At 48.0% G+C, this 18,334-nt stretch overlaps 2 protein-coding genes and 1 long non-coding RNA gene across 4 annotated transcripts; 2 read left to right on the top strand and 1 right to left on the bottom strand.

Annotated features, from left to right (window-relative positions):
• Positions 1 to 422: 422 nt before the first annotated feature.
• On the bottom strand, positions 423 to 10,135 carry LOC118380931 (endonuclease III-like protein 1). The gene is made up of 6 exons (XM_035767890.2): positions 9,642 to 10,135; positions 9,025 to 9,296; positions 4,000 to 4,170; positions 2,724 to 2,883; positions 1,192 to 1,297; positions 423 to 1,022 (listed from the first exon to the last, which is right to left on the bottom strand). Exons 1-6 carry the CDS (start codon positions 9,892 to 9,894, stop codon positions 605 to 607), a joined length of 1,380 nt encoding a protein of 459 aa, XP_035623783.2. The 5' UTR covers positions 9,895 to 10,135; the 3' UTR covers positions 423 to 604.
• Positions 7,384 to 9,069, top strand: LOC127924779 (uncharacterized). Of its 2 annotated transcripts, XR_008118764.1 has the most exons (6): positions 7,384 to 7,433; positions 7,541 to 7,582; positions 7,831 to 8,080; positions 8,292 to 8,324; positions 8,499 to 8,713; positions 8,931 to 9,069. It is a non-coding gene; the product is annotated as an uncharacterized LOC127924779 (long non-coding RNA). The 2 variants fall into 2 exon arrangements; XR_008118765.1 differs by lacking the exon at positions 8,292 to 8,324 and having other exon boundaries at positions 7,831 to 8,111; positions 8,671 to 8,713.
• A 50-nt stretch (positions 10,136 to 10,185) lies between the features above and the next one.
• LOC127924777 (tuberin-like) lies at positions 10,186 to 18,269 on the top strand (the record flags this gene model as incomplete). Its single annotated transcript, XM_052509424.1, has 3 exons — positions 10,186 to 10,350; positions 17,429 to 17,625; positions 18,175 to 18,269. Coding segments are annotated over exons 2-3 (230 nt in total), but the record flags the coding sequence as incomplete, so codon positions are not given.
• Between the last annotated feature and the right edge of the window lie 65 nt (positions 18,270 to 18,334).

Consider the following 18,334-nt stretch of genomic DNA (forward strand, 5'->3'; position numbering starts at 1 on the left):
CCCATAAACTCAGTTGGAGCCAGTAAGGCAGAGGTCACCAAACCACCCTGTCGTCTCCTGGGGGAACTCAATCACTTGTGGCTGAGTAACAGGGTGTTTTGCACTTGCATTGTTAATTCCAAATGGACCTCAAACCCCCTACATCTTAGTCACTCTGGTATATCTGCTAGGATTATGTCAGTGGTATTGTAGGTAGCCTAGTGTGTTGGGCCAGTGATCAAATCCCAGAGATCACAAGAATCTGTCGTTCTGCCCCTGAACAAGGCAGTTCCTCGGCTGTCATTGTAAATAAGAATTTGTTCTTAACTGACTTGCCTAGTTCAAGGATAAATAAGTTGTCAGGTCGCTATGCTTTGGGAACATTAAGTGACGATTATTGTATTGGACAATATACAAATGTGTTTGAGATTTGAAAAATTATTTTATTGAGAATGTATTAGAAGTAAAAAATCTAAATGTAAAGATTTGAAGGTTTAGTTTTGGGGTGTTGTGAGAAATAAGAGTCCACAGAAATTCGGTCCAAAAATGGTCTCCCCGCTAAAGAAGTTAATACCACTGGGCTAGTAGGAGTTACCACCATATCTCTAGTAGCGCTCATTTCAAATCAGTCAGGGGAAGTGACAAGAGCACACTTTGGGAGGAAGGAGAGAGAATTGGGACACGGTCCCGACGTTTCTAAAGGGATGCTACCCTCTTCTGTCGTATCATGTAGAGAAGGTTTTGGCTTTCGACTTCCTCTTTCTGGGCAGCGGAGGGGAGAGGGTAGTAGCCAGAGGTTCCTCTTTGACCGGTGTGGCTGAGGAGGGGGTGGTAACCCCAAACCAAGAGAACCAGGCTCCAGCTTGACCCTGGAGGTCTTGGGGGAGCGAGGTGACCCAGCTTTAGGCCTCTTGGCTGGGGAGGCTTGGTGGGCAGAGGGGCAGCTGTGCTGGTTCAGACACACGGAGCAGAGAGGATTGACAGGTAGACACACCTGTTGACCAAACCCCACCAGCAACCAGTTGATCTCACTCCATAGATCCCTGTGTCGGGGAAGAGAGAGGAAGATCAATCCCCATCTCAGTCTTCATCAAAATCATGTTGGACAGAAATCACAAGGCAAAATGTTTCTCTTTCCTGCTGTAAGGGATCTGATTGGTCAGTGACTGGTTAACGAGTGACCTGCTGGGGTAGAGGAAGTGGTGATGTCACCTTGGTAACCAGTCTTCCAGGGCCTTGCGTGTCTCCTCTGGGTTCTTGGTCCCACCTCTCGTCCATCCCAGCCGGTTGGAGATACGGTGGACGTGTGTGTCCACTCCTACTCACACACACAAACAATAAAACTATCCCATAAGACGCCCACAATACAATCCAATAGAACTACAACTCTGCACAACATCAGACCACATCACAACATGCAGACTAGAGTATGGGATTTGTAGTCAGAAATGTACATACTTAGATTGGAGTCATCAAAACTTGTTTTTCAACCACTCTACAAATTTCTTAACTAACTAGAGTTTTGGCAAGTTGGTTGGGACATCTGTGTGCATGACAAGTCATTTTTCCAACAATTGTTTACAGACAGATTATTTCACTTAGTTCACTGTATCACAATTCCAGTGGGTCAGAAGTTTACATACACTAACTTGACTACGCCTTGAAACAGCTTGGAAAATTCCAGAAAATGTCATGGCTTTAGAAGCTTCCGATAGGCTAATTGACATTATTTGAGTCAATTGGAGGTGTACCTGTGGATGTATTTCAAGGCCTACCTTCAAACTCAGTGCCTCTTTGCTTGACATCAGGGGAAAATCAAAATAAATCAGCAAAGACCTCAGAAAAGAGTTGTAGACCTCCACAAGTCTGGTTCATCCTTGGGAGCAATTTCCAGACACCTGAAGGTACCAGGTTCATCTGCACAAACAATAGTACGCAGGTATAAACACCATCATCTGATGAAACAAAAATATAACTGTTTGGCCAAAATGACCATCGTTATGTTTAGAGGAAAAAGGGGGAGGCTTGCAAGCCAAAGAACATCAGAACCGTGAAGCTCGGGGGTGGCAGCATCATGTTGTGGGGCTGCTTTCCTGCAGGAGGGACAGGTGCACTTCACAAAATAGATGGCATCATGAGGATGGAAAATTATGTGGATATATTGAAGCAACATCTCAAAGATATCAGTCAGGAAGTTAAAGCTTGGTCACAAATGGGTCTTCCAAATGGACACTGACCCCAAGCAAAAAAAGTTGTGGCAAAATGGCTTAAGGACAACAAAGTCAAGGTATTGGAGTGGCCATCACAAAGCCCTGACCTCAATCCTATAGAAAATGTGAGGGCAGAACTGAAAAAGCGTCTGCAAGCAAGGAGGCCTACAAACCTGACTCCGTTACACCAGCTCTGTCAGCAGGAATGGGCCAAAATTCACCCAACTTATTGTGGGAAGCTTGTTGAAGGCTACCTGAAATTTTTGACCCAAGTTAAACAATTAAAAGGCAATGCTACCAAATACTAATTGAGTGTATGTAAACTTCTGACCCACTGGGAATGCGATGAAAGAAATAAAACCTCTACTATTATTCTGACATTTCACATTCTTAAAATAAAGTGGTGATCGTAACTGACCTAAAATAGGGAATTTTGACTAGGATTAAATGTCAGAAATTGTGAAAAACTTTAAATGTATTTGGCTAAGGCGTATGTAAACTTCCGACTTCAAACTGTATATGAGCCATACCTACCTATGCCAGAGACCTGGTGCCAGGCGATGTCCATGGCCAGGTGAGCCATCTTGGGTCCTACTCCAGGTAGTCGTACCAGGCCTTCCACTGTGTTAGGGATGTCCCCTCTAAACTCCCTCTGGAGCATCACTGATGTCTGCTTCAGGTACTTCACCTTGGTCTGGAGGAGGGGGGTGGGTGGGGGGGTGGGGGGGGTAGGAGAGAAGACATGTCAAGGTTTTATTCATAAGTATTCACACCCCTTGACTTGTTCCACATGGTACAGCCTGAATTTAAAATGGATTACATTGAGATTTGTCACTGGCCTACCCACAATACCCCATAATGTGGGATGTTTTTATTATTTTACAAATTAATTAATAAAAAGCTGAAATGTCTTGAATAAAGTATTCAACCGTTGTGGCTAAATAATTTCAGGCGGAAATATTTGCTTAACAAGTTGCATTGACTCGCTCTGTGTGCAATAATAGTGTTTAACATAACTTTTGAATGACTGCCTCATCTCTGTACCCCACACATAGAATTATCTGTAAGGTCCCTCAGTCAAGTAGTGAATTTCAAACAGATTCAACCACAAAAACTAGGGAGGTTTTCCAATGGCTCATAAAGTAGAGCAGATGAGTTGGTAGATGGGTAAAAATGAAAAGCAGATATTGAATATCTCTTTCAACATTAAGTTATTAATTACACTTTGGATGGTGTGTCGATACACCCAGTCACTACAAAGATACAGGCGTCCTTCCCAACTCAGTTGCCAGAGAGGAAGGAAACTGCTCAGGGATTTCACCATGAGACAACTGGTGACTAAGTTTAATGGCTGTGATAAAACACTGAGGATGGATCAACAACATTGTAGTTACTCCACAATACTAACATATATGACCAAGTGAAAAGAAGGAAGCCTGTACAGAATACAAATACTCCAGAACATACATCCTGTTTGCAACAAGTCACTAAAGTAATACTGCAAAAAAATGTGTCAAAGCAATATATTTTTTTGTCTTGAATACAAAGTGTTGTATTGGATTTGCCTCAAACATATTACGGATTACCAATCTCCATATGTTAAAGGATAGTGGTGGCTGCATCATGTTATGGGTATGCTTTTAATTGTGAAGGACAGGAGCGTTTTTCAGGATAAAATAAACAGAATGGAGCTAAGCACAGGCAAAATCCTGGAGGAAAACCTGCTTCAGTATGCTTTCCAAAAAAACAAACAAACAAAAAAGTCAAGGGGTGTGAATACTTTGTGAAGGCAGTGTATAGTGTGCGTTACCCTCCAAAAGCCGACAGGGTAGATGAGTTGTCCCAGTGTGTCATCGTCAGTGTTGACTATGTTGTCCACTGTACAGCCATGAGCCCTGAGTCTCTGCAGAGCCGCACTGGTCACCTGGTCCCTTGTCTGGCTTGACAACATCAGAGACACCAGCACCTGGTAACGTCGCACCTGGTGGAAGAGATGAGGAGGAGGGGAGAGAGATGAATCACACTTCATCATCTGGCCATCCCGATCGATGAATCTGGGTTGGGCGGATGCCAGGAAAACACTACCTGCCCCAATGCATAGTGCCAACTGTAAAGTTTGGTGGAGGAAGAATAACGGTCTGGGGCTGTTTTTAATGGATCGGGCCCCTTATTTCCAGTGAAGGGAAATCTTAACTCTACAGCATACAATGACATTCTAGACGATTCTGTGCTTCCAACTTTATAAAATGGCCATGATTTTGGAATGAGATGTTCAATGAGCAGGTGTCCACATACAATGAGCAGGTGTCCACATACAATGAGCAGGTGTCCACATACAATAAGCAGGTGTCCACATACAATAAGCAGGTGTCCACATACATTACATAACCAAAAGTATCTCCTTGCTAGTATGCCTCTTATGCACTGCCTTGTGTTAAAATGGAGTGTTCAGTAGGCGTACACTGTTTCTAAAGAGGTCTCAGAATGAGGTTGACTCATCACTCCTGGTGGGAGAACAGGTGTGCATAGCTAACATGTCACGTAACATCTAACTTTTATATCCTTGTCTGTCATGGTGGTAAAGCCTGATTGAACTGGCCTCTTGAAAACAGCTTGGGATGTATTAATTAGTCGCACACTGTAGCAAAACGTTTTCCAACTGCAGCGAAATCAAGTGTTTCTATTGGACAAGTCCTGCCTAGTTCTGTTTGGTTCCTAATGAATACACCCCAGCTAGCTAGCTCGGCCCATCTCCCATCTCCAACACTTTTGCACTGTTTGTTTCGTAAGCTCATAACAAATCATATCCAGTGACATAACTGCAGTTCCACATCCTCCTTTTATAGTGCTGGATGTGTTTCACCTTTATCCTGGAACATAAATCAGATCTACAGCCTTCTGACCCTGCTCTGTAGAACCCCTCCACCTCTAATGGGCACTCTGCTGTTCTGTGTATTCTACTGTTCAGGGTTCATCTAGTGGTGGAACCCTGCTACTACCTCTGTGTGTTCTACTGTTCTACCTGCAGGGTTCATCTAGTGGTGGAACCCTGCTAATACCTCTGTGTATTCTACTGTTCTACCTGCAGGGTTCATCTAGTGGTGGAACCCTGCTAATACCTCTGTGTATTCTACTGTTCTACCTGCAGGGTTCATCTAGTGGTGGAACCCTGCTACTACCTCTGTGTTCTACTGTTCTACCTGCAGGGTTCATCTAGTGGTGGAACCCTGCTACTACCTCTGTGTTCTACTGTTCTACCTGCAGGGTTCATCTAGTGGTGGAACCCTGCTACTACCTCTCTGTGTTCTACTGTTCTACCTGCAGGGTTCATCTAGTGGTGGAACCCTGCTACTACCTCTGTGTGTTCTACTGTTCTACCTGCAGGGTTCATCTAGTTCAGGTCTCTACCCCCCAGGTGTAGATCAGGTCTCTACCCCCCAGGTGTAGATCAGGTCTCTACCCCCAGGTGTAGATCAGCTCTCTACCCCCCTCCAGGTGTAGATCAGGTCTCTACCCCCCAACGTGTTGAACAGGTCTCTACCCCCCAGGTGTAGATCAGGTCTCTACCCCCCCAGGTGTAGATCAGGTCTCTACCCCCAGGTGTAGATCAGGTCTCTACCCCCCCAGGTGTAGATCAGGTCTCTACCCCCCAGGTGTAGATCAGGTCTCTACCCCCCAGGTGTAGATCAGGTCTCTACCCCCCCAGGTGTAGATCAGGTCTCTACCCCCCCAGGTGTAGATCAGGTCTCTACCCCCCCAGGTGTAGATCAGGTCTCTACCCCCCCAGGTGTAGATCAGGTCTCTACCCCCCCAGGTGTAGATCAGGTCTCCGCCCCAGGTGTAGATCAGGTCTCCGCCCCAGGTGTAGATCAGGTCTCTCCACCCCAGGTGTAGATCAGGTCTCTCCACCCCAGGTGTAGATCAGGTCTCTCCACCCCAGGTGTAGATCAGGTCTCTCCACCCCAGGTGTAGATCAGGTCTCTCCACCCCAGGTGTAGACCAGGTCTCTCCACCCCAGGTGTAGATCAGGTCTCTCCACCCCAGGTGTAGATCAGGTCTCTACCCCCCAGGTGTAGATCAGGTCTCTACCCCCAGGTGTAGATCAGGTCTCTCCACCCCAGGTGTAGATCAGGTCTCTACCCCCAGGTGTAGATCAGGTCTCTCCACCCCAGGTGTAGATCAGGTCTCTACCACCCCAGGTGTAGATCAGGTCTCTCCCCCCAGGTGTAGATCAGGTCTCTCCCCCCAGGTGTAGATCAGGTCTCTCTACCCCCAGGTGTAGATCAGGTCTCTCCCCCCAGGTGTAGATCAGGTCTCTACCCCCAGGTGTAGATCAGGTCTCTACCCCCAGGTGTAGATCAGGTCTCTACCCCAGGTGTAGATCAGGTCTCCACCCCAGGTGTAGATCAGGTCTCACCCCAGGTGTAGATCAGGTCTCCACCCCAGGTGTAGATCAGGTCTCTACCCCCAGGTGTAGATCAGGTCTCTACCCCCAGGTGTAGATCAGGTCTCCACCCCAGGTGTAGATCAGGTCTCTACCCCCAGGTGTAGATCAGGTCTCTACCCCAGGTGTAGATCAGGTCTCCGCCCCAGGTGTAGATCAGGTCTCTACCCCAGGTGTAGATCAGGTCTCCACCCCAGGTGTAGATCAGGTCTCCGCCCCAGGTGTAGATCAGGTCTCCGCCCCAGGTGTAGATCAGGTCTCCACCCCAGGTGTAGATCAGGTCTCTACCCCCAGGTGTAGATCAGGTCTCCGCCCCAGGTGTAGATCAGGTCTCTACCCCAGGTGTAGATCAGGTCTCTACCCCAGGTGTAGATCAGGTCTCCGACCCCAGGTGTAGATCAGGTCTCTACCCCAGGTGTAGACAGGTCTCTGTGACCCCAGGTGAAGGCAGGTCAGAGACTTGGGGAAGGTAACCGTTGGGGAAGCTCCCTCTGCCCGGGAAGGTGAGGGGAACTCGGGGAAGGTGAGGGCCTCTGGGAGGTGAGGGGAACTCGGGGAAGGTGAGGGCGAACCGGGGAAGGTGTGAGGGGCGAACTCGGGAAGGTGAGGGCTGTGCTCGGGGAAGGTGAGGGCGAACTTGGGGAAGGTGAGGGTGAACAGGGAAGGTGAGGGCGAAACTTGGGGAAGGTGGGGAGGTGAGGGCGAACTCGGGGGAAGGTGAGGGCCCTCGGGGAAGGTGAGGGCGAACTCGGGGGAAGGTGAGGGCGAACTCGGGGAAGGTGAGGGCGAACTCGGGGAAGGTGAGAACTCGGGGAAGGTGAGGAGGTGAGGGCGAACTCGGGGAAGGTGAGGGCGAACTCTTGGGGAAGGTGAGGAACTCGGGGAAGGTGAGGGCGAACCGGGGAAGGTGAGGGCGAACTCGGGGAAGGTGAGGGCGAACTCGGGGAAGGTGAGGGGCGAACTCGGGGAAGGTGAGGGCGAACTCGGGGAAGGTGAGGGCTGCTCGGGAAGGTGAGGGGAACTCGGGGGAAGGTGAGAACTTGGGGAAGGTGAGGGCGAACTCGGGGAAGGTGAGGGGCGAACTCGGGGAAGGTGAGGGGGCGCGGGGAAGGTGAGGGCGAACTCGGGGAAGGTGAGGGGCGAACTCGGGGAAGGTGAGGGCGAACTCGGGGAAGGTGAGGGGCGAACTCGGGGAAGGTGAGGGCGAACTCGGGGAAGGTGAGGGCGTACTTGGGGAAGGTGAGGGCGTACTTGGGGAAGGTGAGGGCGCGGGAGAGGGAGGAGCCGAGGCAGGAAGCGGTCTCTTGGTAGGTCACGGCACGGAGCAGGGGGTAGCAGGGGCTGGTCCACCTCTGACCCGGAGAGGATGAGGGAGCGGAGGCAGTGGCCAGGGTGTAGGTGGGGAGGTAAGAGGGGGAGAGGAGGGGAGAGGAAGGAAGGTGGGGATGTAAGAGGGGGAGAGAGGAGGGGAGAGGAAGGTGGGGATGTAAGAGGGGTAGAGAGGAGGGGAGCGGAAGGAAGGTGGGGAGGTAAGAGGGGGAGAGAGGAGGGGAGAGGAAGGAAGGTGGGGAGGTAAGAGGGGGAGAGAGGAGGGGAGCGGAAGGAAGGTGGGGATGTAAGAGGGGGAGAGAGGAGGGGAGCGGAAGGAAGGTGGGGAGGTAAGAGGGGGAGAGGAGGGGAGAGGAAGGAAGGTGGGGATGTAAGAGGGGAGAGAGGAGGGGAGCGGAAGGAAGGTGGGGAGGTAAGAGGGGGGGAGAGAGGAGGGGAGAGGAAGGAAGGTGGGGATGTAAGAGGGGGAGAGAGGAGGGGAGCGGAAGGAAGGTGGGGATGTAAGAGGGGGGAGAGAGGAGGGGAGCGGAAGGAAGGTGGGGATGTAAGAGGGGGAGAGAGGAGGGGAGAGGAAGGAAGGTGGGGATGTAAGAGGGGGAGAGAGGAGGGGAGCGGAAGGAAGGTGGGGAGGTAAGAGGGGGAGAGAGGAGGGGAGAGGAAGGAAGGTGGGGAGGTAAGAGGGGGAGAGAGGAGGGGAGAGGAAGGAAGGTGGGGAGGTAAGAGGGGTAGAGAGGAGGGGAGAGGAAGGAAGGTGGGGATGTAAGAGGGGGGGAGAGAGGAGGGGAGCGGAAGGAAGGTGGGGAGGTAAGAGGGGGAGAGAGGAGGGGAGAGGAAGGAAGGTGGGGAGGTAAGAGGGGGAGAGAGGAGGGGAGAGGAAGGAAGGTGGGGAGGTAAGAGGGGGAGAGAGGAGGGGAGCGGAAGGAAGGTGGGGAGGTAAGAGGGGGAGAGAGGAGGGGAGCGGAAGGAAGGTGGGGAGGTAAGAGGGGGAGAGAGGAGAGGAGGGGATGTACGGTAGTGGGGGGTGTACGACAGAGAAACTGAAACCAGTGGGGTCTCACCCACCTCATCAGGGGCGTGTGTGTCGTAGCATTTCTCCGCCCCCATGAGGTCAACAGGCGCGTCCCTGGCGCTCCTCATCTGACGCACATGACCCAGCTGCTTGCTCCAATCAGGAGGCTCCCAGTGTTTAGGCTCCTCCTTCCCATCGTATTCCACCTTCACCTGGCCCCGCCTCCTATGCAGGATGGGTGCCAGTGGTAACAGGGACAGGGCTTTGTCTGGCTCAGCTTGTGATTGGCCGATGGATGAGCGACGGAACCTAGAGGAGCCAATATCTGCAAGGTAAAGTAGGGGCGGGGCAGAGAAGTTGAGTGATGAGGTGTGCTGAACATTCTGAGGCACACAGAAATGATGTCACATTCTTCATGTACAGAACAACTGAACATACAGGAAGTAGTAGACGTCATCGTCACCTGTGTCAAAGATTAATTAGGGGCGTATTCAGACTGTGTGCATATAGCCAGGCCAAAGGCTCTCTTTCTCTGAAGACTGTCGTCACCTCTTAGTTGTTGTTTTAGGCTACAGCTTGTCCCATCTGAAAGTCCCTCAATAATGCAGCAAGACATTGCTTCAGTTTGTAAATGTCAGAAGGGCAATGTTGTGATAAAACGGATTCATACCTGAAGCGTCTCGTCCCAAACTCTGATTTGATACGCTCGAATCTTCTTCCTCCTGTTTCACGTGCGCCCTCAACACTCTCCTCTCCATTCTAGTTTTTAACGTCGTGGCTAAACCGGCACGGGGCACGGTCTTGTTACCGCTCGGAGTGATGACCGCGGTACTCTCAACGAAATAAGGCGAGGTCATTTTGAAACAGTGGAAAGCATAGGATACCGTTGTGCTGCAAGTGGGACGGACCGTGGCTAACAACATTAGCTTGTTAGCTATTTTAGTGATAAAATACAATCTGGTTAGCTAGCTAAAACACATGTATATACAAGTTTTGGTAACATTTTCCAAGTACTATTGATGGATATTGAAACGTGACCTACTAGGGTTGTTGATTTAATTTTCAAACGACAGGCACGTTAAGAATAGCTAGAACATTAAACAAATGTTACATTTTTAACTCGACACCTCTTGCTATGTCGAGCAATGTTTTTAGTAGGAACTACATTTCCCGTCAACTCCCGCGACAAAACGTGTTTTTATAGGAAGTGCCCGACAGTCCATCCGGTTGTCGAGTGGGGGGACTGATCTGACTTGGGGAAAGCTTTTGAAATATTGGGATAAACAAATTCTAAATGCATGAATTTGTCTTGCTCGGTATTTTGTCCACCTGCCAGCCTCGCGTGAATGACGCCAGAAACGCATCTAGATCGATAGAAGGTATGAACTTCCGTTGTTTTTAAAGCCATAGGTCTGGAACGAAAACAAGCAGATAGCTAGTCAACAATATCTATTTATTAGTGCTTGTTTGTGTCGCTCTTTCTCTCTCCCTGTCCGCTATTTTGTCAGCTGTTCCGGACGGATGTTGAACATACACGAATGGGCACCTGACCGGGTACTGTTGTTACATCTAAAACAGAACTAGATAACATTAGTTAGCTGTCGTTGTTCACTCAGGTTTCTCTCTGCTTGACAGGGAGAATTATTTCAACATTCTCCTGGCTTGTTTTTCGTGGTACAGTCTCTCTCCCCCAGCTAGAACTCAATAGCTGATTGTCGCTGATCCCGAGGTTGTAGGTACTACTGACTAGCTACTGAAGTATGGCCCAATTGCGTCCCAAATGGCTCTATATTCTATATGTAGTGATTGTGCCATTTGGGGCGTAATTCTATATTAGCACGGACACACAAACTACCACTTTCCCGTGACTATAACAGAGTGCTGGCTGCTTTCTGTACAAGCGGTTATTATTCGCTTTATGTAACAACACCGTTATGAATATCATATCAAAGGCCCTTTAGGATGTGCAGAGGAATGGAATGGTTCTAGGGCAATTGTTTGCTGTCTGATGTGCTCCTAACCCCTAGCTCCTAACCCCTAACTCGCTTTGCAAGATGCATGTGGTGTGAGTCTGGACGTGCTCCTAACCCCTAGCCCCTAACCCCTAACTCGCTTTGCAAGATGCATGTGGTGTGAGTCCGGACGTGCTCCTAACCCCTAGCTCCTAACCCCTAGCTCCTAACCCCTAGCTCCTAACCCCTAGCTCCTAACCCCTAGCTCCTAACCCCTAACTCGCTTTGCAAGATGCATGTGGTGTGAGTCTGGACGTGCTCCTAACCCCTAGACCCTAACCCCTAGACCCTAACCCCTAGACCCTAGCTCCTAACCCCTAGCTCCTAACCCCTAGCTCCTAACCCCTAACTCGCTTTGCAAGATGCATGTGGTGTGAGTCTGGACGTGCTCCTAACCCCTAGACCCTAACCCCTAGACCCTAACCCCTAGACCCTAACCCCTAGCTCCTAACCCCTAGCTCCTAACCCCTAGCTCCTAACCCCTAACTCGCTTTGCAAGATACATGTGGTGTGAGTCTGGATGTGCTCCTAACCCCTAGACCCTAACCCCTAGCTCCTAACCCCTAGCTCCTAACCCCTAGCTCCTAACCCCTAGCTCCTAACCCCTAGCTCCTAACCCCTAACTCGCTTTGCAAGATACATGTGGTGTGAGTCTGGACGTGCACTAATTTCTGGAGAACCACAGGTGCAAAGGACACACACGATGTCGAGGAGGGGTGTGATGTTGGGGCATGTCTCTGTCTTGTCATTTATCTGTTTGACAGAAACTAATAGCAGTCACGTAATGCAAAAAGTTGGACCAGGGCGGTATAGCTCTCTCAATTGATCTTTCCTTGATTCCTTGTACTCAAAACACATTTAAGTGAATTTTATTTCTGGTATAAAAATAAATAAAAAAACATTGAAGGCCTGAGGAGAAGCAACCTTGTGGTTAAAAGGAGGCGAGTGGGTAGGATGTGAGGAAACGTAGTCTGAACATTGATAACCAACTGTTTTCTGAGACAACTCCATGGCTTTTCTAAATGATACAAAGTTCCCATAGAGGAGTGGAATAATGGACCACCCAATACTATTCATGTTCTCTCTCTACCACCCAATACTATTCATGTTCTCTCTCTACCACCCAATACTATTCATGTTCTCTCTCTACCACCCAATACTAGTCATGTTCTCTCTCTACCACCCAATACTAGTCATGTTCTCTCTCTACCACCCAATACTAGTCATGTTCTCTCTCTACCACCCAATACTAGTCATGTTCTCTCTCTACCACCAATACTATTCATGTTCTCTCTCTCTACCACCCAATACTATTCATGTTCTCTCTCTACCACCCAATACTAGTCATGTTCTCTCTCTACCACCCAATACTAGTCATGTTCTCTCTCTACCACCAATACTATTCATGTTCTCTCTCTACCACCCAATACTATTCATGTTCTCTCTCTACCACCCAATACTAGTCATGTTCTCTCTCTACCACCAATACTATTCATGTTCTCTCTCTCTACCACCCAATACTATTCATGTTCTCTCTCTACCACCCAATACTAGTCATGTTCTCTCTCTACCACCCAATACTAGTCATGTTCTCTCTCTACCACCAATACTATTCATGTTCTCTCTCTACCACCCAATACTAGTCATGTTCTCTCTCTACCACCCAATACTAGTCATGTTCTCTCTCTACCACCCAATACTAGTCATGTTCTCTCTCTACCACCAATACTATTCATGTTCTCTCTCTCTACCACCCAATACTATTCATGTTCTCTCTCTACCACCCAATACTAGTCATGTTCTCTCTCTACCACCCAATACTAGTCATGTTCTCTCTCTACCACCAATACTATTCATGTTCTCTCTCTACCACCCAATACTATTCATGTTCTCTCTCTACCACCCAATACTATTCATGTTCTCTCTCTACCACCCAATACTCTTCATGTTCTCTCTCTACCACCCAATACTATTCATGTTCTCTCTCTACCACCCAATACTATTCATGTTCTCTCTCTCTCTCTACCACCCAATACTATTCATGTTCTCTCCTCTCTACCACCCAATACTATTCATGGCCTTTCTCTCTCTCTACCCCCCAATACTATTCATGTTCTTTCCTCTCTACAACACAATACTATTCATGTTCATGTTCTCTCTCTCTACCACCCAATACTATTCATGTTCTCTCTCTCTACCACCCAATACTATTCATGTTCTCTCTCTCTCTACCACCAATACTATTCATGTTCTCTCTCTCTACCACCCAATACTATTCATGTTCTCTCTCTACCACCCAATACTATTCATGTTCTCTCTCTACCACCCAATACTATTCATGTTCTCTCTCTACCACCCAATACTATTCATGTTCTCTCTCTCTACCACCCAATACTATTCATGTTCTCTCTCTCTACCACCCAATACTATTCATGTTCTCTCTCTCTACCACCCAATACTATTCATGTTCTCTCTCTCTCTACCACCAATACTATTCATGTTCTCTCTCTCTACCACCAATACTATTCATGTTCTCTCTCTCTCTACCACCCAATACTATTCATGTTCTCTCTCTACCACCAATACTATTCATGTTCTCTCTCTACCACCAATACTATTCATGTTCTCTCTCTACCACCAATACTATTCATGTTCTCTCTCTACCACCAATACTATTCATGTTCTCTCTCTACCACCAATACTATTCATGTTCTCTCTCTACCACCAATACTATTCATGTTCTCTCTCTACCACCCAATACTATTCATGTTCTCTCTCTACCACCCAATACTATTCATGTTCTCTCCTCTCTACCACCCAATACTATTCATGTTCTCTCTCTCTACCACCCAATACTATTCATGTTCTCTCTCTCTCTCTACCACCCAATACTATTCATGTTCTCTCTCTCTACCCAATACTATTCATGTTCTCTCTCTCTACCCAATACTATTCATGTTCTCTCTCTCTACCCAATACTATTCATGTTCTCTCTCTCTACCCAATACTATTCATCTTCTCTCTCTCTCTACCACCCAATACTAGTCATGTTCTCTCTCTCTCTCTATACCAACCAATACTATTCATGTTCTCTCCTCTCTACCACCCAATACTATTCATGTTCTCTCTCTCTACCACCCAATGCTATTCATGTTCTCTCTCTCTACCACCCAATACTATTCATGTTCTCTCTCTCTCTACCACCAATACTATTCATGTTCTCTCTCTCTCTACCACCCAATACTATTCATGTTCTCTCTCTCTCTACCACCAATACTATTCATGTTCTCTCTCTCTCTACCACCAATACTATTCATGTTCTCTCCTCTCTACCACCAATACTATTCATGTTCTCTCCTCTCTACCACCCAATACTATTCATGTTCTCTCTCTCTACCACCAATACTATTCATGTTCTCTCTCTCTACCACCCAATGCTATTCATGTTCTCTCTCTCTACCACCAATACTATTCATGTTCTCTCTCTCTCTACCACCAATACTATTCATGTTCTCTCTCTCTACCACCCAATACTATTCATGTTCTCTCTCTCTACCACCCAATACTATTCATGTTCTCTCCTCTCTACAACACAATACTATTCATGTTCTCTCTCTCTCTCTACCACCCAATACTATTCATGTTCTCTCTCTCTACCCAATACTATTCATGTTCTCTCTCTCTCTCTACCACCCAATACTATTCATGTTCTCTCTCTCTACCCAATACTATTCATCTTCTCTCTCTCTCTACCACCCAATACTATTAATGTTCTCTCTCTCTCTACCACCCAATACTATTCATGTTCTCTCTCTACCACCCAATACTAGTCATGTTCTCTCTCTCTCTACCACCAATACTATTCATGTTCTCTCTCTCTACCACCCAATACTATTCATGTTCTCTCTCTCTACCACCCAATACTATTCATGTTCTCTCTCTCTACCACCCAATACTATTCATGTTCTCTCTCTCTACCACCCAATACTATTCATGTTCTCTCTCTCTCTACCACCAATACTATTCATGTTCTCTCTCTCTCTACCACCAATACTATTCATGTTCTCTCTCTCTCTACCACCCAATACTATTCATGTTCTCTCTCTCTCTACCACCAATACTATTCATGTTCTCTCTCTACCACCAATACTATTCATGTTCTCTCTCTACCACCAATACTATTCATGTTCTCTCTCTACCACCAATACTATTCATGTTCTCTCTCTACCACCCAATACTATTCATGTTCTCTCTCTACCACCCAATACTATTCATGTTCTCTCTCTACCACCCAATACTATTCATGTTCTCTCTCTACCACCCAATACTATTCATGTTCTCTCTCTCTCTACCACCCAATACTATTCATGTTCTCTCTCTCTCTACCACCCAATACTATTCATGTTCTCTCTCTCTCTACCACCCAATACTATTCATGTTCTCTCTCTCTCTCTACCACCCAATACTATTCATGTTCTCTCCTCTCTACCACCCAATACTATTCATGTTCTCTCTCTCTACCACCCAATACTATTCATGTTCTCTCTCTCTCTCTACCACCCAATACTATTCATGTTCTCTCTCTCTACCCAATACTATTCATCTTCTCTCTCTCTACCCAATACTATTCATCTTCTCTCTCTCTCTACCACCCAATACTATTAATGTTCTCTCTCTCTCTCTACCACCCAATACTATTCATGTTCTCTCTCTACCACCCAATACTATTCATGTTCTCTCTCTACCACCCAATACTAGTCATGTTCTCTCTCTCTCTCTATACCAACCAATACTATTCATGTTCTCTCCTCTCTACCACCCAATACTATTCATGTTCTCTCTCTCTACCACCCAATGCTATTAATGTTCTCTCTCTCTACCACCCAATGCTATTCATGTTCTCTCTCTCTCTACCACCAATACTATTCATGTTCTCTCTCTCTACCACCCAATACTATTCATGTTCTCTCTCTCTCTACCACCAATACTATTCATGTTCTCTCTCTCTCTACCACCCAATACTAGTCATGTTCTCTCTCTCTCTACCACCCAATACTAGTCATGTTCTCTCTCTCTCTACCACCCAATACTATTCATGTTCTCTCTCTCTGACCCTGCTGGTTTTACATTTACATTTAAGTCATTTAGCAGACACTCTTATCCAGAGCGACTTACAAATTGGTGCATTCACCTTATGACATCCAGTGGAACAGCCACTTTACAATAGTGCATCTAAATCTTTTAAGGGGGGTGAGAAGGATTACTTTATCCTATCCTAGGTATTCCTTAAAGAGGTGGGGTTTCAGGTGTCTCCGGAAGGTGGTGATTGACTCCGCTGTCCTGGCGTCGTGAGGGAGTTTGTTCCACCATTGGGGGGCCAGAGCAGCGAACAGTTTTGACTGGGCTGAGCGGGAACTGTACTTCCTCAGTGGTAGGGAGGCGAGCAGGCCAGAGGTGGATGAACGCAGTGCCCTTGTTTGGGTGTAGGGCCTGATCAGAGTCTGGAGGTACTGAGGTGCCGTTCCCCTCACAGCTCCGTAGGCAAGCACCATGGTCTTGTAGCGGATGCGAGCTTCAACTGGAAGCCAGTGGAGAGAGCGGAGGAGCGGGGTGACGTGAGAGAACTTGGGAAGGTTGAACACCAGACGGGCTGCGGCGTTCTGGATGAGTTGTAGGGGTTTAATGGCACAGGCAGGGAGCCCAGCCAACAGCGAGTTGCAGTAATCCAGACGGGAGATGACAAGTGCCTGGGTTAGGACCTGCGCCGCTTCCTGTGTGAGGCAGGGTCGTACTCTGCGGATGTTGTAGAGCATGAACCTACAGGAACGGGCCACCGCCTTGATGTTAGTAAAGAACGACAGGGTGTTGTCCAGGATCACGCCAAGGTTCTTAGCGCTCTGGGAGGAGGACACAATGGAGTTGTCAACCGTGATGGCGAGATCATGGAACGGGCAGTCCTTCCCGGGAGGAAGAGCAGCTCCGTCTTGCCGAGGTTCAGCTTGAGGTGGTGATCCGTCATCCACACTGATATGTCTGCCAGACATGCAGAGATGCGATTTGCCACCTGGTCATCAGAAGGGGGAAAGGAGAAGATTAATTGTGTGTCGTCTGCATAGCAATGATAGGAGAGACCATGTGAGGTTATGACAGAGCCAAGTGACTTGGTGTATAGCGAGAATAGGAGAGGGCCTAGAACAGAGCCCTGGGGGACACCAGTGGTGAGAGCGCGTGGTGAGGAGACAGATTCTCGCCACGCCACCTGGTAGGAGCGACCTGTCAGGTAGGACACAATCCAAGCGTGGGCCGCGCCGGAGATGCCCAACTCGGAGAGGATGGAGAGGAGGATCTGATGGTTCACAGTATCGAAGGCAGCCGATAGGTCTAGAAGGATGAGAGCAGAGGAGAGAGTTTTACTAACCTGTGTTCCTCCCTCTGTTTCCCCCAGAGCCCCAGTAGAGTGTAAGCTGCCTGGTCCCTCCCCACAGGACCCCTCCTGGACCCCCAGCCATGAACAAGCAGGCCAGTAAAGAGAGTCTGAAGGACAAGGTAAAGGGGATGTTGGGTTTGGGATCCCCTCGACCCCCCAGCAAGCAGACAGAGAGCAAGCCCTCAGAGTTCATCATCACACTGGATATACTCAAGGTATGTGAGAGTGTGATGCGACCACACACACCACACACCACACACACACACCACACACACACACACACATCACACACACACATCACACACACACCACACACACACACCACACACACACCACACACACACACCACACGCACACCACACACACCACATACATACTGTACACACACACATACATACTGTACACACACACACATACTGCGCACACACACACACACACACACACACACACACACACACACACACACATACTGTACACACACACACACACACATACTGTACACACACACACACACACATACTGTACACACACACACACACACACACATACACACACACACACACACACACACACACTGTACACACACACACACACACACACACACACTGTACACACACACACACACACACATACTGTACACACACACACATACTGTACACACATACTGTACACACACACACATACTCATACCATACATACTCATACATACCACACACACACAATCAGTTTTCTGTCTCTGACCATCTTGCTGTCTTTCTCTTCAGGAGCTGCACCCTGACTGTGGACTTAGCAACAGAATCCGGGTTGCTAACCATGTCTCTGACCTGGCCAAGGCCAAGAAGTTTGAGGAGGTGAGAGAGTACACCGTGTGTGTGTGTGTTTGCCTCCCTCTCTCTGTGTGTGTGTTGCCTCCCTCTCTCTGTG

The sequence above is a fragment of the Oncorhynchus keta genome, unplaced genomic scaffold (assembly GCF_023373465.1).
Source record: "Oncorhynchus keta strain PuntledgeMale-10-30-2019 unplaced genomic scaffold, Oket_V2 Un_contig_4512_pilon_pilon, whole genome shotgun sequence".
In the NCBI taxonomy this organism is placed as follows: Eukaryota; Metazoa; Chordata; class Actinopteri; order Salmoniformes; family Salmonidae; genus Oncorhynchus; species Oncorhynchus keta.